Source organism: Bos indicus x Bos taurus, chromosome 6 (genome assembly GCF_003369695.1).
Source record: "Bos indicus x Bos taurus breed Angus x Brahman F1 hybrid chromosome 6, Bos_hybrid_MaternalHap_v2.0, whole genome shotgun sequence".
In the NCBI taxonomy this organism is placed as follows: domain Eukaryota; kingdom Metazoa; phylum Chordata; class Mammalia; order Artiodactyla; family Bovidae; genus Bos; species Bos indicus x Bos taurus.
Genome location: NC_040081.1, coordinates 77,593,625 through 77,620,211, shown reverse-complemented (window position 1 = coordinate 77,620,211; position 26,587 = coordinate 77,593,625). Strand labels below are relative to the sequence as shown.

Genomic DNA, 26,587 nt, shown 5'->3' with positions numbered 1-26,587 from the left:
TAGTATGGATTCAATGATGAGTATGATCCTTGAGAAATGAGGCCAAAGGCAGGTCTATATCCTTGGGTTAGAGAGATGATGATGAAGGGGTGATAAGGAAGTCAGGCACCAAAGGAGCTAGAGAAAGAAAAGGGAAGTGAAAGTCACTCAGTTGTGTATTACACTTTGCAACCCCATGGGCTTTAGAAGCCTACCAGGCTCTTCTGTCCATGGGATTTTCCAGGCAAGAATATTAGAGTGGGTTGTCATTCCATTCTCCAGATGATCTTCCCAACCCAGGAATTGAGTCCGTGTCCCCAGCATTGCCGGCAGATTCCTTAACGTCTAAGCCACCAGGGAGGCCCACAGAGAGAGAAAGCAAAGCCTAACTGCCATATAAGATGCAGGAAGAGGACACATATCCAGCAACAAGAGTAAAGACAGTTGGGCTGAGCTGCACCTATCCAAGTTTCATATCAATCATTGTCCTCATGCTACTGTCAGAAATTAGTTTTGTGCAGTCTGCAAAATTTGGAGAAGTTTATCATACCATATGTATCATCAGGAAGCAAGAATAAGAAGGTTTCTAAATGAAAGGAAAAATCAAAGAGCAGTTGAATTGCAGGTTAAAAAGAGAATGAAATGATTTCTTCTTGGGAAATATCACAGTTTCTTGATTTTTAGAGTTAGGGCTTCAACTATTAACTTTTGTTATCAGAGAGTAGTTTTTGGAGAAAAAAATGTGTACTTTGATTGCTTATTCATCTATATGCATTTCTGAGAAAAATTGTCACATTTGTATATGATAACCAATTAAAAGTATAATCACTGTAATTGCACCCTTTAATTAATCATGAATGTGTAATCACAAACATGAATTCAACTGCTTTTTCATTGTAAAGACTGTACATATGGACTCATACCAGAGAACAGCATTAAGTGAATGAATTATTTATTATGCCTAAAAGTCTTCTAAAAGATGAGTTTTCATTTGTAGTTTTAGTCATGAGAACAAATGTGCTATTTTCATGAATCTCAAGGACATAGAAAGGGCCTCACAAAAGTTACAAGTGGGCATAAAGTTTGTTTAATATATTAGATATTATCTACTGATCATATTTTTTGTTTGGTTTTTATCAAGAACAGTTGGCTGGTACTATTCCTTGTTATCCTCTTTTCTTTCTTTTCCTCCCTTCCTTCCTCCCTTCTTCTCTCCCTCCTTCCCTTCCTTTCTTGATATGGCTAAATGTCATTAGTAATAAAGTATGACATTAGCATTTAAAATGTAAACAGAACTTGAAAAAATAAAAAGTGTAAAACAAAACTTGAGATGAGTATATAAATTATAAAAACAATATATAGTTTGAACTATTTTCCAAAATAAGTCAATTAGAAAAGTCATGTTAGCATCCTGTATCATGCATAGAACCTAGACTGGCAATTCATTTCACATATGATATTATACATGTTTCAATGTCATTCTCCCAAATCATTCCACCCTCGCCCTCTCCCACAGAGTCCAAAAGACTGTTCTATACATCTGTGTCTCTTTTGCTGGGATGACCCAGAGGGATGGTATGGGGAGGGAGGTGGGAGGGGAGTTCAGGATGGGGAACATGTGTACATCCATGGCAGATTCATGTTGATGTATGACAAAACCAATACAATATTGTAAAGTAATTAGCCTCCAATTGAAATAAATAAATTTATATTTTAAAAAAGTCATGTTAGACATGCAATTTTCAACATAATTTCCATTGTCTTTAAAAAGTTTGTTATGAAAGAACAACAAATACGTGTTAGAAAAGATACTCCTCCATTCCTTAAATGACTTAACTCTCCTCAATATTCAGCTCTGTGATTAAAAAATAAAGACTAATAAAGAAACATGGTTCTTTAGAAAGGCAAATTTATGAACAGAATTTCTCAAGAAATGTACATTCATACATCCATATACTCACTACTCCTTTATGACAATTGACATGAAAAAGGGAAAACTGAATAAGATATGAAAATTCATAACTAAGACAACTGGAAGAGAGGACACTTTCAAACAAGAATATTTTGAGAACTGGAAAGCTACAAGTGGAGAAATTGTTTTCTAATAACAACATAAGTTGCTTACTGGTTGATCTGTTCTGTTGATCCCAATCAAGAAGAGCAGTTCTGCTACAAAAAGGCTGATGCAGAGGTTCTTATGGATGGTGTTACGGTCACTCTGGAGCCCACGGAAAAAGCAAAATGTGAAGATGCAAATCAGGAGGCACACAAGGGACAGCAAAATTCCAACCCAGGTGATCACATCCAGAAGGAGGTCATGGACAGCATCACTATGCTGGAAACATGATGGAAAATACATAAGTTCCAGTCATACATAACAATTACAAAGCTTTATAAGGGCCTGGATTCATGAAACATGATTTTAAAAATGTACTAAAAATCCTCCACACAAACAATGAGTAAGAAGACTTATTTATTTTTTCCTAGTCCACAGGTAAGGCATTTTATCTTTACTCTGAGGTGTGAATCAGTTTGTCAGTAGTGTTCACACATTTCCTAGATATGTTCATTTTCAGCATATAAATAGTTGAAGCAAAACAACTTAGTTCCAGCCAAAGATTTCAAGGCAAAGCTTTTCATTTTTCTACACCATGTTGCTTTTTTACAACTTTTTTTTAAACAACTCTTGCTAGGGAATATTTTCTTTAAAAATTGTTATACATTTAGGGAAGTGGTATCTTAATTGAAATGTTCTCTGAATTATTGTTGTTTTTTAAATAAAAATTATAATTTATCTGTTCTATAAATCCTTTATCAGAATTTCCAAGGTTGAGTTTATAAAAGTATGTGATTTTATAAAGATGCCCAGTTAATTCTGAAGGACAGTCACATATGTGTACCATTTATTTAGTAGAAGATCTAAAAGAAAAAGGATAGTCCTTGGATTTATATTCATACTGAAGGGCTTAAAGAGATCAAGAATTGTGATCCCTGTAAGGTTTTACATGAATAGAACCTGTTACATACAGATGGAAAATAAGCATTCAAAATCACTATACTATATAAGAAGCCCAAAACAGATAATAGAATTATGAAAAAAGAAATATGCTCATGAGACCTTCCACACTGAAACTGCATTTGGTGGCTCTTTTATAGACCTGTGAGTTCCATACCTGACATGTTTCTAGGTTTTTCCACAATCTCATTTGTGTCTTTGTTCTAAGATTCAAAACTCTATTTCTACTCTATGATAGTTTGCCCCCATCCAAAACCACTCTGTGAAGCTTTAGAATTTACAGTAACCCAACACATTTATGTGCCAACATGTTGGAGCAGACTTGAGAAATTATCTGTCAATTCCTTTTTTCTTTCTAGGTTTCTTGAAAAGTCATAAAGACCCAACTTCCATCAAAAGGGGAATAAATAAATATTTGTTGATTCTTAGGAAATGATATTCAAAAGAGGAATAGAAAATTAGTGTTCTAGAGGTACACTCCCAAACATGAATACTTCTCAAAAATCTAATATTAGACTTAAAAAAATGCAAGTAGAAAAAGTACCTATACAGTATGATTCCATTTATGTAAAATTTTAAAAGATACAATTCAGTTACATTGATTTTTATGGATCTATGCATAAAGGGAGGAAGGAGGAGTGTTCAGGATGGGGAGCACATGTATACCTGTGATGGATTCATTTTGATATTTGGCAAAACTAATACAATTATGTAAAGTTTAAAAATAAAATAAAATTTAAAAAAAAGAAAAGAAAAAAGAATAACATGTGCATAGCAAATTTTTTAGTAGAAAACAAAGAGATGTGTTTCTAATTGACATCTTTTTAACTGTAGAGATCATACACATTGATTTTTGTTTTAGGATGGAGTTACTATTTACATTTCATTGTCTCCCACATTGTTAGCTCACCTTAGAAATATATACATACATACAGTTTTTTTTAATTTTTTATTTTATCCAGACTTTGTCCTTTTATGTTTTATGGAAACTTCATATAAAGATTATTCTGAATGTGGAAATTCTCCTTACAAGTGAGCCACCATGCTGCAACCTGCATCACAGCACTTCACATACCGCCAGATACAACTTCACAGTTGTTATCTGATAAAGAACTCTGCTAGGACACTGTCAATGAAACAGTTTTGATATATTCCTGCATAACTCTAGATGTATTTCTCAGAAGGAGCTCAAATCATGAAAGAAAAACCACATGAAATTTTGCTTTAACTGCTTTTTTCTCCAGGGGACACAGACTAGTGTTGGTCTCTGACAGCTTAAATTACTGTTACTATTGGAGAGTGGTTAGTGCTACTGGTTCCTTGAACAGAGGGCTATTTGCTCTCTTCTTTGACTTAAAGGAAAGATGCTGTAATTGAATATCAAGTACCAACGTTCAGCACAGCAGTCTTCCATAATGGCATATATAATACATTCTCAAAGGTATCCTAAAGACCTATAAAACTAAAAAAAAAAGAAAAAAGGAAACCAAATAACTTCTGCCTTTCCTGGGTAGTTGCCTTATTAGAAACGTATATATACTTTACTCAGTGCCTTCACACGTCTTTTAAAAACCTCATGCACAGTTGTTAAGAGAAGAATACCAAATGTCAAAACAACAGTACAAAAAGTACAAAACACTCAAACGAGGAACAAAAAAGTCTAGCAATTAATTAATAATCATCTTTCAGGTAATACTGTCTAGCTCAGAAAACAAACATCAACAACCTTATATATACCATACTATGATCAAATGCAACTCACCACTTGAATTTTATCAGTAAGATGAAAGAGAAAGAATGACGGGCATTAAATGTGAACAAGATCTATGAGTTTAGCGTTCTTTATATCTGTCATAACAGAAATTTCAGGAGACCAAACCATGATAAAAACCAACCCTTTTTCAAGAGGATGGTCAATTGACTAAAACTCCTAGTATAGCTTTAACAATGCTATAACAGATCAAGTATTCTTATTTCCAAGGTTTCATGTTTGTGAACACTATATGACTCAAATCACCTTTGACATGAACTACATATCATTATGTGACTTGAGATCTTTTTAAGCTTATATCTTATTATTATATTCTAGCACTCAGTACTTGATATGCCACATAAAAAATGCTTAATATTTGTTTTTGAATGGTTATAACCCTGCACCATTTAGACCAAATGTCCTAGGAGCTGGACCCTCTTACATCAGTATAGCTTTAGCTTCCATTTACTCTCCATTGGAATTTAAAAAGGATCAGTATCAAACATTATGTTCAAAACTGAGTCCCTTATCCTGTTTCTCCCTCCACTCTCACTCCCAAATCTACATTTCCCTCTGTTTTACTAATTTCAGTAAATAGCAACACTTCATTCTTTGAAGTTTTCTGGCCAACTTAAGAATCGTATTGATTCCTTTTACACACACACGCAAAAATTACTCTTAATCCATCAAGAAATCTCATAGATCCTGTCTTCTATCTGACAGCTGCCAGTCATCTCAATTGTACCACACTGGTTAGAACCACCTGATTTTTTTTTAACAGCCTCCTAAATGAATTCCCTACTTTGACCCTCATGTATTGCCCTTTCCTCTCTATTCAACAAGATAGAGACATTGGATGCTTCCATCAGCGAGTCAGATAATAAGACTCATTGATGGAAGCATCCAACGTCTCCCATTTCAATAAAAGTAAAAACCAAAGTCTTTACAAAGATCTACAAGGTCCCAGAAGTCTGCACTTCTGTGGAAACATTTTCTATTCTCCCCTTCGTTCAGTTTACTCAACCCCAGTTGGCCTCCTCTGGCCCATGAATATGTCAAGCACATTCCAACTTCACAAACTTTGTACTTGATGTTCTCTTGGTTGGGAATGCTCTTCCAAAAGATAGCTGTGTGACTTAATCCACTACCTTCATTCACTACTTCATTCAAATGTCACCTTCTCACAGAGCTTCGTTTGAATCATCCCATCAAAAACTGCAAAATTCATTTAACCAACTGACTCTATTACTTTTCCTGCATTATTTTTCCCCTTAACATTTACCTATATTAGATATTTTATTAGTATTTGTTTATCATCTGTGGCCTCTACTAGAAATTGCACTCCAAGAGAATAAGTTGTTTTATCTTCTGATCCCCAATGTATCCCCAGGTCCTATAAAGTTGCATCCTAGAGTAGATGCACAATTAATATATGAACTGAATAAATTAAATTCTAATTATCCCTCTCTTCTGAAATGGCCTTATATTATAAACTAAAAGTTGTATCATGCTGCCCAATCTTTGGGACTTTTTTTGGCCACATCGCATGGCACGTGACATGCAGGAATGTGGGATCTTACGTCCCTGACCAAGGATTGAATCCCTGCCCCTGCAGTAGAAGCACAGTCTTAACCATTGGACCAGCAGGGAACTCCCATTTTGGTTCATAAATCATCTGCTCTAAAATCTTGAGCAAGATATTAAAAAAAAAATAGAGCTGGAGAATGAGGAGGCTGTTAAACCACAGTATCTTAAAATATGTGGATATATCAAGGGGTCAATTATGACAAGAAAGGCAAAAATCTGCATGGAAATAAGAGGACCACAGAGTAAATCTGAGAGTTAAAAGATGTGGATTTAACCTTGTCACTCTAATTTTGCAATTGTTATCTTGAACAACCACCTACCCTTTACAGTATCAAAACCTCATATACATAGAGATAAAATAACAGAGGATTCAGGTTATTGTGTGGTAAGTAAGATAATATATGTTAAAGTAAGGAAGTCAATGTTTCTTTGTTCTTGGTTAATCTAAAAATGGAGAAGGTAATGGCATCCCTCTTGCCTGGAAAATCCCATGGACGGAGGAGCCTGGTAGGCTGCAGTCCATGGGGTCCCTAAGAGTTGGACACAACTGAGCGACTTCACTTTCACTTTTCACTTTCATGCATTGGAGAAGGAGATGGCAACCCACTCCAGTGTTCTTGCCTGGAGAATCCCAGGGACGAGGGAGCCTGGTGAGCTGCTGTCTATGGGGTCGCACTGAGTCAGACATGACTGAAGCGACTTAGCAGCAACAGCAGCAATCTAAAAATAATCTTAAATTTTTTCATGCTTGACAGCAAACTTCATTTAAAAGTCAAAAGTCTATATGAATAACACAGGGTAGAACAGAAAAATAATAACTGTAACAAGAACAAATGTTAATGTTATTTTGCCTAAAGATATCAAACATTATTGCAACCGACTAATTAATTACCTAATTTCTTCTTATAACATTGTAAGTTTACTTTATATCATTAATAATATTTGGGTTATTATAAATTAAGAGCAAAATATATCCATAGCATATGAGGAGACAGATTTTAACTTTAGAATCTGAATTCAACCTTTATTGCTATATGTGTGTGCTAAGTTGCCTCAGTCGTGTCCAACTCTTTGTGACCCTATGGACTATAGCCTGCCAGGCTCCTTAGTCCATGGGATTCTCTAGGCAAGAATACTGGAGTCATTTGCCATACCCTTCTCCAAGGGATCTTCCCAGGTCAGGGATTGAACCTTCATCTCTTAAGTCCTGCATTGGCAGAAGGGTTCTTTACCACTAGGACCACTTGGGAAGCCCTTCATTACTATACAATTGTGTTTATGAAGTTTAAATAACAAAGCCCAAAAGTACTTAATTTCACCTCTATACCTATTTTTCCAGAGTTGTACCATAAACTGTTCGTTACTATAAACATTTGGAAAATTCACAAAAAATAAAAAGAATGAAAAAACTTCAAGACAATTAACATCTTAAAGATGATGGAGAACTATGAGAGAAAATCTTACAAGCAGAATGATTCATCAGAATATACTTCCAGGAAATTCACTGACTCTTCCATTTTAGAAAGAAATTTTTATGAAAATAACATTTGTTTTTCCAGCTTTTTATGAAGTTTATATTCACATATGAAATGCAGATATTTCAGAAAGTTTCTGATTTCCCTTTTATCTTCATCTCTATGAATCTGCTTTGTGCTATCACTGTTGGGTTACTGAGTAATTCAAATACCACAAAAGGAATAAGTACTTCAACAAAGGAAAAAGATGGCTTAAACAATGATGTTTTATGAAACTCACTCTGTCAATATAAAACTCTTAAATAAACCAATAGGTATATTTAATGAAACAAAGCCCAAATTCATGGAATAGGGAAATGTGGTTTTTGCCTCATGATATAAAAATAACTCAATCTGAGTCAACTAAGACCCTTATGTAAATTTTGATATTTCCAACTTTATTTTCCAAAAAGTAAGTCAGCAAACAAGATGGAGAAATAGATTTTGAAATGCTTTTCATTTTAACTTCATGAGTGTTTCCAGATGGGACACAAACTGTATGAATTAATTCTGAACCCTTCTGGATGTTTTCTCTTTTATATATTTTTAGAAAGCTGAATTTTCCAGACACTACTTAAACAATTACCCTATAATAATTATTAATTGTTGGCCAGTAATTTTCAAGAATCTGTTTTACTTTCTGTATTAAAATGTATTATTTTAATGTTGAGTCAGAGTTACTAAGGTATAATAAAATGGTTTTTAAATTGCCTCTCAAACATATCTTGTTCTGAAGTACTTGCATTATAGCTAAAATGAGTTTCATTTTTTTATTCTTTGCCAATGTAGGAGCACTAGATTTGTTATTAATGTATCACATCAGCATAAGGCATTGTTCTGACTCAAGAATTTTACTGAAGCCAGTGTTGTTATGAAAGTCCTATTTTCTGATAAATGTGGTAAGAACTCTGTGAAATAGTTTCTTGCATTGCTCTAACAGATCATCAAACACAAAGGTCACCCTACAAATACTTGGCAAAATAAAGGGCTCAATGGTTTGAGGAAATAAGGATTTTCTTTGTGGAATAGGGTGAAGGTCAAAGTTGAGTAACAATAAAAAGAATGATTAGGCTGCACCTCTTATGATTTTTACAGTAAATTAACCAAAATAACTCAGCAGTAATTTCCAAATTTATATCAAATTGAAAAAAAATCAATCAAATATTTTCAGACTTTAATTGCTGAGAGAAACACTGGCAAGTAAGAGCACACAAAAACATACATATCCACTGTCTTCAGAGTTCAACAGAACTTACTCAGAATATCTCTTTGGTTTTAGAAGCACAGCATTGTATGCCTAAGTTATGTAAGATTTACTTGATTTGAATTATTATTTTTTAAATTTCATCACATTTGGTGAGCCAGATTCACCACTACATTAATGAAGGAAACAGAAAAAAAAAAATAGTAGGAAATGTGGAAGCTAAGTATCCTACAGTAGCTGAGAATTACATGGGGATATAGGTTTTTAAAAAGTACAGTTGATTAAAAAAAAAAAGTTACTGGCCAATTAGAATATTTTTAAGTAAATGATGTAATCAAGCAGTAAATAAGAAAAAGATTTTAGAGAACTGGGGTGAGGGTAAGAAATGAAGTGAGGTAGAGAGAAAATTTCATCTTTAACATTTCTGACAGTGATGATGATGATGGTGATAACAATAATGATGATGATAGCTGACACACAACTTTCAAAATACCAGATTCTTCTACAAGTGCTAATTTATTTTATTAGGGTAGTCACTTAGTCCTATAAAACAATATGACATTATACTATTATTACTTCCAATTTACAGATGAAGAAACTGGCGCACAGAGAAGTAATTTACCCAAGATTATTCAACTAGTAATGTGGCAGATACAGCATCAATGGCAGAGTGACTACCTATCCAGGTTTGCTCAGGAATGTCCTAGTTTTAGCAATAAAATTTGGTACCCTGGGAAAATGTTCTCCAAGACAATGATACTATTCCAGAGATCAGAGATAGGTTCAGTTTGAAAGAAGTGAACGATGGGATAAGCTTGAGTATTCCAAAAAAGTAAACATGCATTAATGCTTTGTTCCCTTGATTTGTCTGTACACCTGTAAAGGTGCATTTTTCCTGATGTACTTTTCCAGATTCAGAGGTTGCAAATGAAATGTCCTATGGGTAGACAAAAGGGGAAATTTTGATAATCAATGTTTTGCTTCCTTATAGTGGCAGGCTGAGGTCCATGGGGTCGCTAAGAGTCGGATACGACTGAGCGACTTCACTTTCACTTTTCACTTTCATGTATTGGAGAAGGAAATGGCAACCCACTCCAGTGTTCTTGCCTGGAGAATCCCAGGGACAGGGGAGCCTGGTGGGCTGCCATCTATGGGGTCGAACAGAGTCGGACACGACTGAAGTGACTTAGCAGCAGCAGCAGCAGTGTAGAGCTGATTCTGTCAGATCTTACTAATGACAAAAAAATGATGTGTTTAATCTCAGAAACAAAATAACGTTTCCCCTACGTCTTATATATTTCAATTTGAAAAATGAAGTTTCAATTGTCTTCTTGATTTCCATAAAGATTTTGATTAAACTTCAGAAGACACAAAAGACTGTTAATATCTTGTCCAGACATAAAACAGACTTTGCTTATCAATCTGCATATTCGATAGACATTGCAAATGTAAATTTTGGAAAATGTAATTCAGCCTATAAACTCTTTACAAAAGAAAATGAACAGCTCTTACCCACTTAATGTCCTGTACACCTTGTAGAAAAGGCTTCTAAAAAGGGATGTGATTTGCTTATTTGTGATAATGAGGATTCATAATGAAATTATTTGGTCACTTTTCAGTTTCCTCAAAGTGTGTAGAAGTACTTAATGAGCCTTTTCACTTTCTGAAAATGGAAGGAGACAGTCTCCTTGAGACATGTGCCTTCAGGATGACTATTACTGGGGCTGGCCATAGACAAGATGCTATAATACTGACTTTCATAAAATCCTATTTTCAAAGTATGGAAAGCAAGGAAAATGTCTTTCTCTAAATTTTATATATATGACAGATGACAATGGAGAAAAATATTATAATATGACACATTTATATGTTTTTCCAAAACTGTTTGATGAGCTCTGAAGCGGCTATAGGGAATCTGATAAAAGATACTCTATCTTATTCTACCTGAGTTGTGTGAACTTCTGTGTAGGTTAGGAAAAAAAAAAAAATTACAGAGAAAAACATTGCTTATTTTTGGGATTTAAGCTTATTTACAAAAAATAACTCACCAGAAAAGAGCAGTTATGTTAAATAGGACTTTATGATTTCTATATTAAAACTAAAACTTTATTGGATTCCAATCTTTATTTCATAATTTCACAACTATTTAAGTACTTTAAAGCCATTATCTCTAATAGTGTTTTATCTTATGCTGACATTCGACGTGCTTGAAAATGGTTCTAAATCATGAATATTTTGGACATGGACAGACTATATGGTAAATTCAGAGATGCAAAGGAATAAATTGAAAAACAGCTGGTTTACCAAAAAAAGCCTGTACATATAAAGTGAATGGGAATTTTTGGAGAGCTGGGAACTAATACCCACAAGTCTAAAAACCTACTAAGCAAAGTGATTAAGTAAAGTCCTAAGTATTTGCTGAAAAGTTTTGTTGAGAAGATATTTATTTTGATGCCATCATATTGTATTGACATTAAGAATTAATGTAATCTGGTTTCATAAGATGAAAACTACAGGTTAGAGTGAATTTTACTATACAGTATATTCAGTTTTAACACTATCAAAAAAAGGATAAAGACTACACATAGAAAAAAACATGTCATAGTTATTTTTATTAAACATATATCGTATCTGTTTAATTATTTTGTTGTACTAGCTTATTTAATTCTCACATTTATAAAATGTGTAATAATATAGCCTAAAAATTTAAATATACAGTAAATATTTTTGCTGTATCAGAGGACAGAAAGAAACATTTAAAAATATAATTATAGGTTTTCACAATATTAGCACTACTACTAATTAGTATTAAATACTAACTGTAACTTTTAAGTAGTAACTGTAACTTTTAGGTAGTAATAACAATTGCAGAACAGTTATACCAAAGAAATTCTTACACTGTTAAGAAAGTTCTAGGATCTACAACAAATTTTCCAACCCGAAGATCTGGCAAAGGGACTGAGAATCCCCTGGGAATTTGACTTAGGAAGCCAGTGGGATTTGGTCACAAAACTTCCACAGGCCTGGGGAAACAGACTCTTGGAGGACACAAACAAACCTTGTGTGCCCTGGACACCAGTAGAAAGGAGCAGTGTCCCCACGATAGACTGAGCCAGACTAACTTGTGAGTGTCCAGGAGTCTCCGGTGGGGGCAAGGGTCCACAGTGGCCTGCTATAGGGTCGGGGCACTGAATAAAAAGGTGCATGCACAAGTTGTTTTGAAAGAGATCACCATTACCTTCATTACCCCTAACATAGTTTGGGTTCAGGACAAAAAACTAGGAGGGAACATAGTCCTGTCCATCAACAGAAAATTGGATTAAAGATTTACTGAGCATGGCCCCACCCATCAGAACAAGACCCAGTTTCCCCCACAGTCAGTCTCTCTCATCAGGAAGCTACCATAGCCTCTTATCCTTATTTATCAGAGGGCAGACAGAATGAAAGTACATTCACAGAAAACTAACCAAACTGATCACAAGGACCACAGTCTTGTCTAGCCCAATGAAACTAGGAGCCTTGCCATGTGGGGCCACCCAAGATGGATGGATCATGGTGGAGAGTTCTGATAAAACGTGGTCCACTGGAGAAGAGAATGGCAAATCACTTCAATATTCTTGCCTTGGGAACCCCATGGACAGTATGAAAAGGCAAAAAGATAGGACACTGAAAGATGAACTCCCCAGGTTGGTAGGTGCCCATATGTTACTGGAGAAGAATGGAGAAATAACTTGAGAAAGAAAGAAGAGATGGAACCAAAGTGAAAACAGTGCCCAGCTATGGATATGACTGGTGATGGAAATAAAGTCCAAGGCAATAAAGAACAATATTACATAAGAACCCGGAATGTTAGATCCATGAATCAAGGTAAATTGGAAGTGATCAAACAGGAGATGGCAAGAGTTGACGTCGACATTTTAGGAATCAGTGAATTAAAATGGACCAGAATGGGTGAAATTAATTCACATGACCTTTGTATCTACTACTGAGGTCAAGAATCCCTTAGAAGAAATGGAGTAGCCCTCATAGTCAACAAAAGAGTCCAAAAACGCAGTACTTGGGTGCAATCTCAAAAACGACAGAATGATCTCTGTTTGTTTCCAAGGCAAATCATTCAATATCATAGTAATCCAAGTCTATGCCCCAACCACTATTCCGAAGAAGTTGAACTTGAATGGTTCTATGAAGACATACAAGACCTTCTAGAATTAACGCCAAATAAAAACATGTCCTTTTCATCAGAGAGGACTGGAATGCACAAGAAGGAAGTCAAGAGAAACCTGCAGCAATAGGCAAATTTGGCCTTGGAGTACAAAATGAAGCAGCACAAAGGCTAAAAGAGTTTTGCCAAGAGAACACACTGGTCATAGCAAACACCCTCTTCCAACAACACAAGAGACAACTCTACACATGGATGTCACCAGACGCTCAATTCTGAAGTCAGATTGATTATATTCTGCAGCCGAAGATGGAGAAGCTATTCAGTCAGCAAAAACAGGACCAGGAGCTGATGTGGTCATGAACTTCTTATTGCCAAATTCATACTTAAATTGAAGAAAGTAGATAAAATCACTAGACGATTCAGGTATGACCTAAAACAAATCCTTTATGATTATACAGTGGATGTGACAAATTCAAGGGATTAATCTGATACAGTGCCTGAAGAAGTATGGATGGAGATTTGTGACATTGTACAGGAGGTGTCAATCAAGAACATCCCCCTCAAAAATAGAAATGCAAAAAGTCAAAATGGAGGTCTGAGGAAGCCTTACAAATAACTGAGAAAAGAAGAGAAGCCAAAGGCAAAGTAAAAAGGAAAGATATACCCGTCTGAATACAGAGTTCCAGAGAATAGCAAGGAGAGATAAGAAAGCCTTCCTCAGTGATCAATGTAAAGAAATAGAGGAAAATAATAAAATCAGGAAGACTAGAGACCTCTTAAAGAAAATTAAAGATACCAAGGAAACTTTTAATGCAAAGATGGGCATAAAAAAGGACAGAAATTGTATGGACCTAAGAGAAGCAAAAGATATTAAGAAGAGGAGGCAAGAATACACAGAAGAACTGTACAAAAAAGATCTTAAGGACCCAGGTGTGATCACTCACCTGGAGCCAGACATCCTGGATTCCGAAGTCAAGTAGCCTTAGGAAGCATCACAACAAACAAAGCTAGTGGAGGTGATGGAATTCAGGCTGAGCTATTTCAAATCCTAAAATATGATGCTGTTAGAGTGCTGCACTCAATGTGTCAGCAAATTTGGAAAACTCAGCAGTGGCCACAGGATTGGAAAAGGTCAGTTTTCATTCCAATCCCAAAGAAAAGCAATACCAAAGAATGTTCAAACAACCACACAATTGCATTCATCTCACATGCTAGCAAAGAAATGCTCAAAATTCTCCAAGCAAGGTTTCAACAGTATGTGAACCAAAAACTTCCAGATGTTCAAGCTGGTGTTAGAAAAGGCAGAGGAACCAGAAATCAAATTGCCAACATCAATTTGATAATAGAAAAAGCACGAGATTTCCAGAAAAACGTCTACTTTTGCTTTATTGACTATGCCAAAGCCTTCAACTGTTAGATCACAATAAACTGTAGAAAATTCTTCAAGAGATGGGAATACCAGACCACCTTACCTGCCTCCTGCGAAACCTGTATGCAGGTCAAGAAGCAACAGTTAGACCCAGAGTGGAACAATGGACTGGTTCCAAATAGGGAAAGGAGTATGTAAAGGTTGTATATTGTCATTCTGTCTATTTAAGTTATATGCAAGAATACTTCATGGGAAATGCCCGTCTGGATGAAGCACAAGCTGGAATCAAGATTTCTGGGAGAAATACCAATAACCTCAGGTATGCAGATGCCACCACCCTTATGGCAGAAAGCTAAGAATAACTAAAGGGCCTCTTGATGAAAGTGAAAGAGGAGAATGAAAAGGCTGGCTTAAAACTCAACATTCAACAAAAGAAGATCATGGTATCCAGTCGCATCATTTCATGGCAAATAGATGGGAAAACAATGGAAACAGTAACAGAGTTTATTTTCTTGGGCTCCAAAATCACTGCAGATGGTGACTACAGCCATGCAATTAAAAGACACTTGCTCCTTGGAAGAAAAGCTATGACAAATCTAGACAGCATATTAAAAAGCAGAGGCATTACTTTGCAGACAAATTCTGTCTAGTCAAAGCTATGGTTTTTCTAGTAGTCATGTACAGATGTGAGAGCTGACCATAAAGAAAGCTCAGCACTGAAGAATTGATGCATTTGAACAATGGTTGGAGAAGACTCTGGAGAGTCCTTCGGACTGCAAAGAGATCCAACCAATCAATCCTAAAGGAAATCAGTCCTGAATATTCATTGGAAGGACTGATGCTGAAGCAGAAGCTCCAATATTTTGGCCACCTGACGTGAAAAGCTGACTCACTGGAAAAGACCCTGATGCTGGGAAAGATTGAAGGCAGAAGGAGAAGGGCACGACATAGGATGAGATGGTTGGATGGTGTCATTGACTTGATGGACATGAGCAAGTTCGAGCAAGTTCTGGGAGTTGGTGGTAGACAGGGAAGCCTGGGTGCTGCAGTCTATGGGGTCACAAAGAGTTGGACACGACTGAGCGACTGTACTGAAGTGAAGACATGGAAGCAACATAAAAGTCTACTGACAGAAGAATGAATAAAGAAGATATAGTATACACAATGGAAAATTATTCAAACATAAAAAAGAAGGAAATAGTGATATTTCTCCTCCCACCTTCAATCTTTCCCAGTGAGTCAGTTCTTCACATCAGGTGGCCAAAATATTGGAGTTTTAGCTTCAGTATCAGTCCTTCCAATGAATACTCAGGACTGACTTCCTTTAGGATGGACTGGTTGGATCTACTTGCTGTCCAAACGACTCTCAAAATTCTTCTCCAACACCACAGTTCAAGAGCATCAATTCTTCGGTGCTCAGCTTTCATTATAGTCCAACTGTCACATCCATACATGACTACTGGAAATACCATAGCTTTATCTAGACAGACCTTTGTTGGCAAAGTTATGTCTCTGCTTTTTAATATGCCATCTAGGCTGGTCATAACTTTTCTTCCAAGGAGCAAGTGTCTTTTCATCATTTGGTCTATCTTAAAAATCATCTCACACATGAAGAAGAAATCCAATCAATGAAAGGATTATGTATACTTAGTACTAACTTATGATTGTAGTTAAATTGAATTTGGTGGTGCTGACATTATAGGAATTCACAATGTCCACATAACCATTTTGAAGCGTTGGGAAGTTTTGGGCAGTTATGATGATATCTTGCTGTAAATCTATTTATAACTTGACAATTTCATTGTAAAAAAAAATAATCTGTCACTTTGAACAGTGATGCAAAGCACTGGTCTAAATGTCTTTCTTTCATGTACCAGTAGAGGACTATTTATTATTAGAAACTCAATTAAATATTGGAGTCTTGATAGTTAACTACTCCTAGGATGAAAAGCTCAAAGGTTTTGAGGGCACTTGAGTATACAGTGAATTAAAAATTTATATTTTCAGAAATCTTTATAATTCTCAACAAGATTTTAATAGATTTTGCTGTTCAATCACTAATTTAACCCTGAGACAATGTTAGAAAATAATTTTATTACCCTCATTTACCTGATTAATAATGGGTACAGTGAGTTCAGATAATGTGCTGTAGAAGAAGAGGCAATTAGCTGGAATCAGGACACTAAGTTTCCTAAATTTTCTTATCCTAACTTCCCTTCAGATTATAAAACAAGGAAATAAATTATGATGACAATACCTATTATGGTGCTATGGATCAAATAAGACAATGTAAGTAGACATTAAAGAAATTATATTAGTTCCTACCATCACTGGCCTCTCTGAGGCTTGAAGTCCTTATCAAATCTCTACTTTTTGCAATCTCCTTAAACTTGATTACTTATTTTTCTTATAAAGTATTTCTCACTAGAATTGCAGATGCAGCTCCAGCTGCTATTTTTAGCCATGTTTATATACTGAAGACAATCAAGAACCTGAGAAATTTAAGGGTAAGGATTTAGGATGTGTTAGAAGATTGCAGGTTTTTTTTTTTTTTTTTGCTTAAAAATGCTATGTCTCAGAAATAAAACAAATAAGAGGAAGAATGCAACTAATACTCTCTAAAATAATATAAAATTTACTGAAAATACACACCATAAAAAATTGAACCCTATTTCATGCTACCTCAACCCCATCACTCATTTTGCTTAAAGTTATGGCATTTCATCTAGAGCATCTTCTTCAATCTCTTAAGGTCAAATTAAGGCTTTCCCCTATGTGTTTCTACCTGGAGGAGGAAATGGCAAATCACTGTGGTATTCTTGACAGGAAAATTCCATAGACAGAGGGAGGTGGCCAACTATTTTTCATGGGGTCGCAAAAAATCAGACTTGACTGAATAATAGCATGCCCACCATGTGTTTCTACAGCATTCTCTAACACAACAATAAGACATTTCTCATAAGACACTAATTTTGCTGATTACTTATCTGTATTACAAACTAGATCACAAATTGTGTCCGTCCCAAAAACAGTACTTAAATATTTGAGGAACAAATGAAGGGTGGGATAAAGTGATTTACAATGAAATAAATTGAGATTGATAAAACTAACTTTTCATCCACGTTTCTCTTAATTAAAAACTTAAATGTTCCCATACAATGTAACTTTAACAAGGTGATCAAACTTAGTGACTCCTATAAGTGGCTTCCTTTTCCAGTGGGAGTGAAAGTGTTAGTCGCTCAGTTGCGCCTGACTCTGCAGTCCCATAGACTGTAGCCCACCAAGCTCCTCTGTCCATGGGATTTTCCAGGCAAGAATCCTAGAGTGAATTGCCATGCCCTTCTCCAAGGGATCTTCTCCACCCAGAGATTGAACTCAGGTCTCCAGCATTGCAGGCAGATTTTTCACCGTGTGAGCTACACAATGGGAAGGATACAGCATCTCCTACAAGGTATTATTTTGCCCAAAAAATGTAACCTGGATCTAACTATGAGGAAACAATAAGAGAGACTGAGATTGTGAAACATTCTATAGGACAAATAACCTGAACTCTGCAACATGTCATTTTCATGAAAGACAAAAATAGGTGGCGTTACTTCTAAAGAAAACCAAAGAAATGTCACAACTAAAGGTAATGCATGATGTTTGACTAGGTCCTAAGTGGAAACACAATGGCTATAAAGCAATTTATCAGGATAACTAGAACACCTGTGTATGAATTATACAGTAGATGATAATACTGAGTCAAAGTTAAATTTCTTGTGTGTTTTAACGGTAGAGACTTTTCCTGAAACACATTTGCTGCAAGATTTAGGAATTAAATGTTATAAAATCAGCAATTTACTTTCAAGGAGTCAAATAATACATTATATATGCTATGTACATACAGAGAAAAGTTAAAGTCAAATGTGTCAAAAATTTAAATGTAATTCCAAATAAGGAGTATGTGGGTGTTTACCACTGTTTCATCTTTTTCTATTAAAGTTCTATAAAGAGTGGAGAAAATAAGTAACGAAAATTTTTTTTTTCCACTCCAACTACACTGTTCTTGCAGTTCACATCAGAATTACCCCCAGTTCAGGATTTTGTTCTTGTCCCTTCTGCCTAGAAGAGTCTTTCCCCAGATGATCTGTAAGACTGATTCTCATTTCTTTCAGGTTTCTGTTCATAATACTGAGCTTAGGGTCTAGTAGAGGAGGCAGACAATAAAACAGCATGCTGCTGCTACTGCTGCTAAGTTGCTTCAGTCGTGTCGGACTCTGTGCGACCCCAAAGACAGCAGCCCACCAGGCTCCCCCGTCCCTGGGATTCTCCAGGCAAGAACACTGGAGTGGGTTGCCATTTCCTTCTCCAATGCGTGAAAGTGAAAAGTGAAAGTGAAGTCGTTCAGTCGTGTCCGACTCTTAGCGACCCCATGGACTGCAGCCTACCAGGTTCCTCTGTCCGTGGGATTTTCCAGGCAAGAGTACTGGAGTGGGGTGCCATTGCCTTCTCCAATAAAACAGCATACTAGCAAATAAATAATTTCATATTTTAATAAATCTATGAAGGAAACATATTACTATGAAATTGTTTGATAAGAAAATCTAATAATAATTCTTGGTTCTAAGAAGTTGTCAAAAATTTTGATAGAGTTAATATTTAAGATTATACAATAAAATTTTACATTTTTAAAACCATTTTGTTTTCATGGAATTTTACATATTTGGAGGGTATTCAATTTGTGAGTTACCTAGTTGGTTTTTTGTTTTTTTTTTTCCCCTCTGAATAAATACATCAATTAAAGTATTATATACTCTTGTTGTTCAGTCTCTAACTCATGTCTGACTGTGATCCCATGAACTGCAGCATGCCAGGCTTCTCGGTCCTTCACTATCTCCCTGAGTATGCTCAAACTAATGTCCATTGAGTCAGTGATGCCATCCAACCATCTCAGCTCTGCCACCCCCTTCTCTGTCCTCAGTCTTTCCCAGCATCATGATCTTTTCCAATGAGTCAGCTCTTCGTGTCAGATGGCCAAAGTACTGGAGCTTCAGCTTCAGCATCAGTCCTCCCAGTGAATATTCAGGACTGATTTCCTTTAGGAATGACTGGTTTGATCTTGCTGTCCAATGGACTCTGAAGAGTCTTCTCCAACACCACAGTTCAAAAGCATCAATTCTTCAGTGCTCAGCTTTCTTTATAGTCTAACTTTCACATACATACATGACTACTGGGAAAATCACAGCTTTGACTAGATGGACCTTTGTCTGCAAAGTGATGTTTCTGATTTTTAATACCCTGTCTAGGTTTGTCACAGCTCTTCTTCCAAGGAGGAAGCATCTTTTATTTTCACGGCTGCAGTCACAATCCACATGGATTTTGGAGCCCAAGAGCAGTTATGAGTTTTAATCTCTACTTTCACCTCAAACCCATTACAGTACAGATGACAATATATAAAATGAGAATAAAAAAACTGGGAATGAAAGTGTACAACCTTTATCAACAAACATTAAACATTCTATTTTTCACTAATAAAATCCTCTCTTAAACTCTTAACTTTTCTTTTGGACTTTAAAAATAAAATTAGACTTTTTAAAAAGCAAGTACTTTTCTTCATGTCCCACTGCAGAACCCTACAGTGTATTTCCTTCTAATTTAGAAAATCTAGTTATAAAATACCTGACACACAGAAACCATGGTATGAAGTTAAAAATTTCAAAATTGTTTGAAATTGTTCAAATTGTTTTAAATCAATATTAAATTAAAAAATACAATGTTTTTAAACAGAAAAATAATACCTATACTTGGACTGGGGTAATGTTGAGGTAGAAGCAATAGGATATACTAAGCTAAAAAGAAAAGAGAGGGCAAAAGAGAGATGCAAGCATCAAACTAAGGAAAATGAAGCCTTTTAAACATAATAAAAATCAACATCAAGTTGAACTGACAGGAATGATCACGGGGACTTTTTAAATTCTCTCCCAAAGAATTATCATTTGAGTAGAGGAAACAGCTATCGGTGATTTCTAAAGCATTTGTTACTGTGTTCTCAAAAACCACAGTAGAAACGTTAGTCAATTAGTTTGAAACTTATGATCCTGCAAACTAAAATACTCCTCCCAAATAGATTGTTCACAAAGAGAATTACTAGTAGGAGAAGAGACAGATATTTGAATTTAGTGTATTCAACATTTTACGGAACAGCAGACAAATCTGCACATGATTTCAATAATGAAAAGTTTTTTTAAAATGCCATACATACTACCACAGTTTGGTATAAAACTATATTATATAAACTTTCATAATGGAAAGAGAAGAAAATCTAAAAGAGAAGAAAATCAAATGTTTCCATAGACAAGAGAAGCAGAGAAAACTCAAAAGTAGTTAATCAGCTGTGTAGGACTGAGCAGGACCCTGTGGGGCTCCCAGGCAAAAATGTCTTTCCATGTTCCCCATTTCTAATATGAAACAGGCTTCACTCAGCCTCCATGATCTTCCCTGAGTTCCAAAGGACAGATTCAAACAGTTGCTAATAAGAAAAGGGAAGAGATGAAGAGACAAGGAAGGAGCAGTCAAGAAATAATAGTGCAGGCTTGGGAAAGGGTTCTGGTTCCTCCTTAAGGCATATACATAGCAATGTCTTTGAGTTCTGTACAGAACCAAAACCCCCACCAAATGGAAGTTGTTAACTTAATGAAGCCTCCTTCATTGCAGACAGAAGGTCACAGAAGAACCTCAAAAACCACAGAAGCTCATCCAAAGACCACCTGATGCCAGATGACCTCTGGATTGAAGGAATGCAGGCCCCGCATGCACCCTGATCCTCATCAGCAACCCTGCCTACAAACTCTAAATATAAGACTCCTCACAGCACATTGTAGGGATGCACAATTGTGGGCTTGCACAATTTTGAGGGCATTAACCTGCAGTGGCCCCCTTTACTTGGTAAAGCAATGTTCTTTCCTAAATCGCCCAAAATTCTGCATCTGAGATTCATTTTGGTACTGGTGCACAGAGGCAGGTTTTCAGTAATATTGTCACTTCATGTGTGTGCGTACTAAGTCACTTCAGTTGTGTCTGACTATTGTGACCCTATGGACTCCTCAGACCGTGGGATTCTCCAGGCAAGAATGCTGGAGTGGGTTACCATGCCTTCCTCCAGGGGATCTTCCCAACCCAGGGATCGAACCCTTATTTCTCCTGCACTGGCAGGTGAGTTCTTTACCATTAGCACCGCCTGGGAAGACCTATTGTCACTTTAGTGCATCCCTTTCCTTCAAAAATCAGTCTTAATGCTTCTCTCCCTTGATAAACTGTAAATTGGCTGAGGCCAGTGACCTCCTTTCTCTTACTTCGCACAGTCTTTTGTGGGGATGGGTTATTCCAGAGCTTTTGGAAAGACAGAGTAACCATTTACTAAGAAAGAAAAGACTGGTAGGAAAACACCAAAAGCGTTGTTCTGGAATTTTGACACTGATTAGAAGTCTAGATGGATATATCAAGTTAACTATTGAATCTAGGAGTCTGGAGTTAAGAAATGGAGATGCAACCTGGGGATCATGAGATGATGGTTATAGCATACCACCATATGAGATCAACTACAGAGAAATGGATAGTGCCTGGAGTACATCTAGGATTACACTCCTGGCCAGGGCAACACAAGAGGCTGTGGAGATGGGGAGGCACCAGCAAAGGAAGCTCAAAAGGACCAGTTGCTGAGGTAGGAAAGAGATAAGAGAGAATAGTGCACCCAAGGCAAACTGTTCCAAGAATGTGGTTGATGCAAGTTTTACACAGTTTACCTTACTAAATTCATCCTACTTATCCTTCAGCGTAGGTCACTTTTTTGATAAGCCCTCTCTCTGATCAGTCCTGCCTTAGATGAACCCCTTCTGTGTCCTCAATCACAGTGTAGGTATCAATTATAAGGCTTATCACAATTATGACTGAAGCTTCATTTCTCTGCCCTTTCCTTCCCCTTAAAAGTGTAAGCATCATGAATGACCTAAGTTCCATTGGAATGCTAGAATCTTCTGGTATCTCTGGCAGATTAGAAGGAGGGAGTTACATTTATTCAGAACCTATTGTGTAACACATCAATATCTTTACTTAGGTGCTTGAAAAATATTCTTTAAAAGAAAGAAGGAAGTACTGAATGAATTGCAGGGATAACACAGATGATAGAAAAGAGCAACTCAGTACATCGGTAGAGCCCTGGAGTGAAGATACATCAGGGCACCACAGATTAATAGCAACAGCATCTAGACTCAGCTAATTCTTCTTGCTCTTTTCAAGCTAATCAAGCAAAATTCTCCAATGTAATTTTGTTTTCTTTATAGATTTTCCTGTGGAATTAGAGAATGATAACTAGACAATGTAAATATCTATTCTAACTGGCTATTGCATATCTCACTGTGCATGAATAAACTAGCCTTCATTTCTAGACATTAGTCTAATGTAAGTTTGGTTGCTGCATTTTCTTTTGGACTTTCAGAGATGATCATTCTGTTTGCTTCTCGTTTTTCAAGTGTCAAATTCACATTGCATGATCAAGATGGGAATGATTCTCATAACTTCAAGAGATTGTGATATAAGAAATCCAGGGCATACTTTGTTACTGACTGCTGAAGGAAAATACTGATTTCCATTTATTTTATCTCTTTTTGACATACAATAATGGTCACAGTCAAGATTCTTGTGTAATGGACTGAGTAGAGATTGTTATTGCAATGAACTGAGCAAAAAATTGTATTTTCTTCTTCCTTGAAATATGATACATTTTCCTGTGTTTGAATTTATACCCTAAGCTGAAAAGAGAGAATCCTAGAGTCATACGAACACATTCCAGGTTTAAATCTAATATTTGTTAGTGTGGCCAATCTTGCTTAGCTTATCAATTTGTGAAGTTCTGACAAAATACTGTTTGTAGTCCTTAAAAGACCAAATTTGACTGTGTTGACACAGCTAAGGTAATTTATTAGGTGCTGAGTGGGCTTGGATTTTGTTTTCTTCTACCTTTATCATTTTTAACTTCGACAGAGCCAAATAAAATTTTGGATAAAATTATTGGATTGATGATATCAGGTAGATAAAATTTTTGCCATGGTTTTCATGTTTTAAGATGCATTGGAAAACCAATGATACTTCCTCTATTTTTATTCACATCAGGAAGATGAGAAGAGAATTCACAGTCATAATTTCTTGTTATAACCCATCTATCAATCTCTATAGCCAAGTTAGTAATCCCTTTGTATTTTTATATCCTAGCTATATCGGAAATCTAAATACTCATCCTGCCTTCCATGACAACCAATCACCTAGAAAGAGACTGATGCATCCAAGTTAGTCATGTTTATGATTTTGGAAACAATCCATTACCTGAATTTTTCCTTATAATTGTGTCTTTTGAATGGGCAGAACCATTATTACAATGTGTTTAATGGCTATTTTCCCAACACTCATTTTGAGAGTATTTGATCTCATGCATGGCTCCTTAGTCTTCAGCCTAACAGATTCTAGCTTCTTAACCCCATTGCCCTGGCCTGTAATGCTGAGGTCCTATCTTGTCCAGATCATGAGGATATGGTCTGACATTTATTCATACAAAATAAAAGCAGGGAATAACAGGGGAAGTTTTATCAGCAAAATTTTATTTCATATCAGATTTCAATATTATGAACTATATTGATACTAGAAAAAAAGGAGTTATTTGAATCATCTACTATGGTATGGGTTGAACATCATAGAGTTCTTGAATAGAATTACTACAAAAGCTAGAATACTAAGATAGGTGCAGAGGTAAGACTTTTTATAGTTAGTGTCTTAACTGTATGCTAAGGAATTTTATCATACGCTATATATCTTACCTTAACTTCCACATGTGCCATCAGTACTGCAAAATTGGTTAGGTGGTTACAAGAGCATGTAGTATGTGTCTTATTTGTTGTCAGGAGCCGACAGCCTTGGGTTGACCAGTAACCTGTCATTGTGCGCTTGGAATAGCTCCAAAATGAACAGTTAGGATTGAAGTTTTCCTCAGACTGCTACAGAAAAAAACAAACAAAAAAAATCAGTAAAGCCAATAACTACTTTATGATCATGCAAATTAAGTAGGCATTTTATTTACATCTAACAAAATTTCATACTATGTTCCAATATTTCTGGAGATGTCTACCAATGTTTTCATATTAAGTGGGGCTTATCAATTCTAAATAAATGTGAATATATGAATATATGTTATTTATTCCCCTTGATTCCAGGTGAATTCATTTAAAAATAATATTGAAGAGATACTAGTATTATCTCAGAATCACATCAATTAATATATCCTACAAAGCAAAGAATTGCTGTATATAATAAACTTCTGAGATGATAAAAGTGAAAGTGGAAGAAAAGTGAAAGTGAAAATTGCTCAGTCTTGTTTGATTCTTTGCTATACCATGGACTGTAGCCCACCAGACTTCTCTGTCCATGAAATTCTCTAGGCAAAGATACTTAGTACTCTAAGAACTATGGGTTGTCATTCTGTTCTACAGGGGATTTTCTCAACCCCAGGATCAAACTTGGGAATCCTGCATTGCAGGCAGATTTTTTACCATCTGAGTCACCAGGAAAGCCTCTCTGAGAGAACAGTTTTTAAAATTTTTCATTCAATTTACACTACAATCTTTGCATATGCATAAAATTATATCTACACACAAAGGGCATAATTACTTGTAATGTCAGATGTGTAGTTATGCCCAGTTCCACTGAACATATTTCTAGTTCTTTTTAATTACAATTAAGTATTTATAAATCCATCTATACTTTTACCTAATTGCTACTTTTGAACTGTGGTGTTGGAGAGATTCTTGAGAATCCCTTGGACTGCATAGAGATCAAACCAGTCAAGGCTAAAGGAAATCAATCCTGAATATTCATTGGAAGGACTGACACTGAAGCTGAAGCTCCAATACTTTGGCCACCTGATTCGAAGAACTGACTCAATGGAAAATACCCTAATGCTGGGAATGATTGAGGGCAGGAAAAGAAGGGGGCAATGGTGGATGAGATGGTTAGATGGAATCACTGATTCGATGGACATGAGTTTGAGAGCAAGCTCCAGGAGTTGGTAATGGACAGAGAAGCCTGGCATGCTGCAGTCCATAGGGTTACAAAGAGTTAGACACGATTGAGCGACTGAACTGAACTGAATTGATATACATATATAAGAATTACTCTCCTCCCTCACTTTGGGGAAAAAAGTCACTATTTTATAGAAAATGGATCTCTATATGTCAAATAATAGGGACAATGAAAGGAAATTAATGTACTTCATACTTACAACAAATATAATGTGGATAAACATTTTCTTACCTTGATGTGTTTAACAGTGAACACCACAGGATCAGCCAAATAAACCTTATTACTGAACTCTTTGTTTATGGCTGCTGTAATAACTGGAGAATTGACGATAACAGAATGATTGGTGGACATGGCCTCTGTTCCTAACTTCATGCTGGCATTCTCCGTGGACAAATAAGGACCCAAGTTGTTATAAAGGACAAAGGCCACTCTGATCTCTCCTAAAATAAGTACATATAAATTGGGAAGAAACTAATTAGCTTGTACATCCTTTTTAGACTAGATGTTTCTAATTAGATTATAATCAAATTTATATTATATTATATATATTCACAACAAAATTCAAACATTCATTTCAACCAAAGTGCCAGTCATTCATGAGGAAAGGAGAGTCTAATGATACGAAAATAACATATCAGTACTAAAAAAAAAAAAAAACAAAACCCTCAATCCCTATCTCATTCAAATCAAAGAGAGTCTGGAACAAAATATCAGATATTTATGTGATCTTGGGGAAAGCAAAGATTCTTTGGATAGGACCTGAAAGCCACTAATTATAAAAGAAAAAGATGGCAAACTAAACTTTATCAAAATTGAAAATCTGTGTCTACCAAATACAATATTAAGAAAATTAATAAGATAGCCACAAACTAGGAAATATAAATGCATATGACTCAT

The 26,587-nt window shown here is 35.8% G+C and overlaps 1 protein-coding gene across 23 annotated transcripts in view; it reads right to left on the bottom strand.

Moving 5' to 3' along the window:
• ADGRL3 (adhesion G protein-coupled receptor L3) overlaps positions 1-26,587 on the bottom strand; it is a 945,175-nt gene that overhangs the window by 117,757 nt on the left and 800,831 nt on the right. For all 23 annotated transcript variants that reach the window (XM_027544604.1, XM_027544589.1, XM_027544593.1 and 20 more), the window contains 3 exons: positions 25,922-26,130; positions 24,433-24,609; positions 2,105-2,314 (listed from right to left, as the gene is read on the bottom strand). In XM_027544604.1, the coding sequence (XP_027400405.1) occupies positions 2,105-2,314; positions 24,433-24,609; positions 25,922-26,130 (596 nt within the window). The remainder of the gene's footprint in view (positions 1-2,104; positions 2,315-24,432; positions 24,610-25,921; positions 26,131-26,587) is intronic.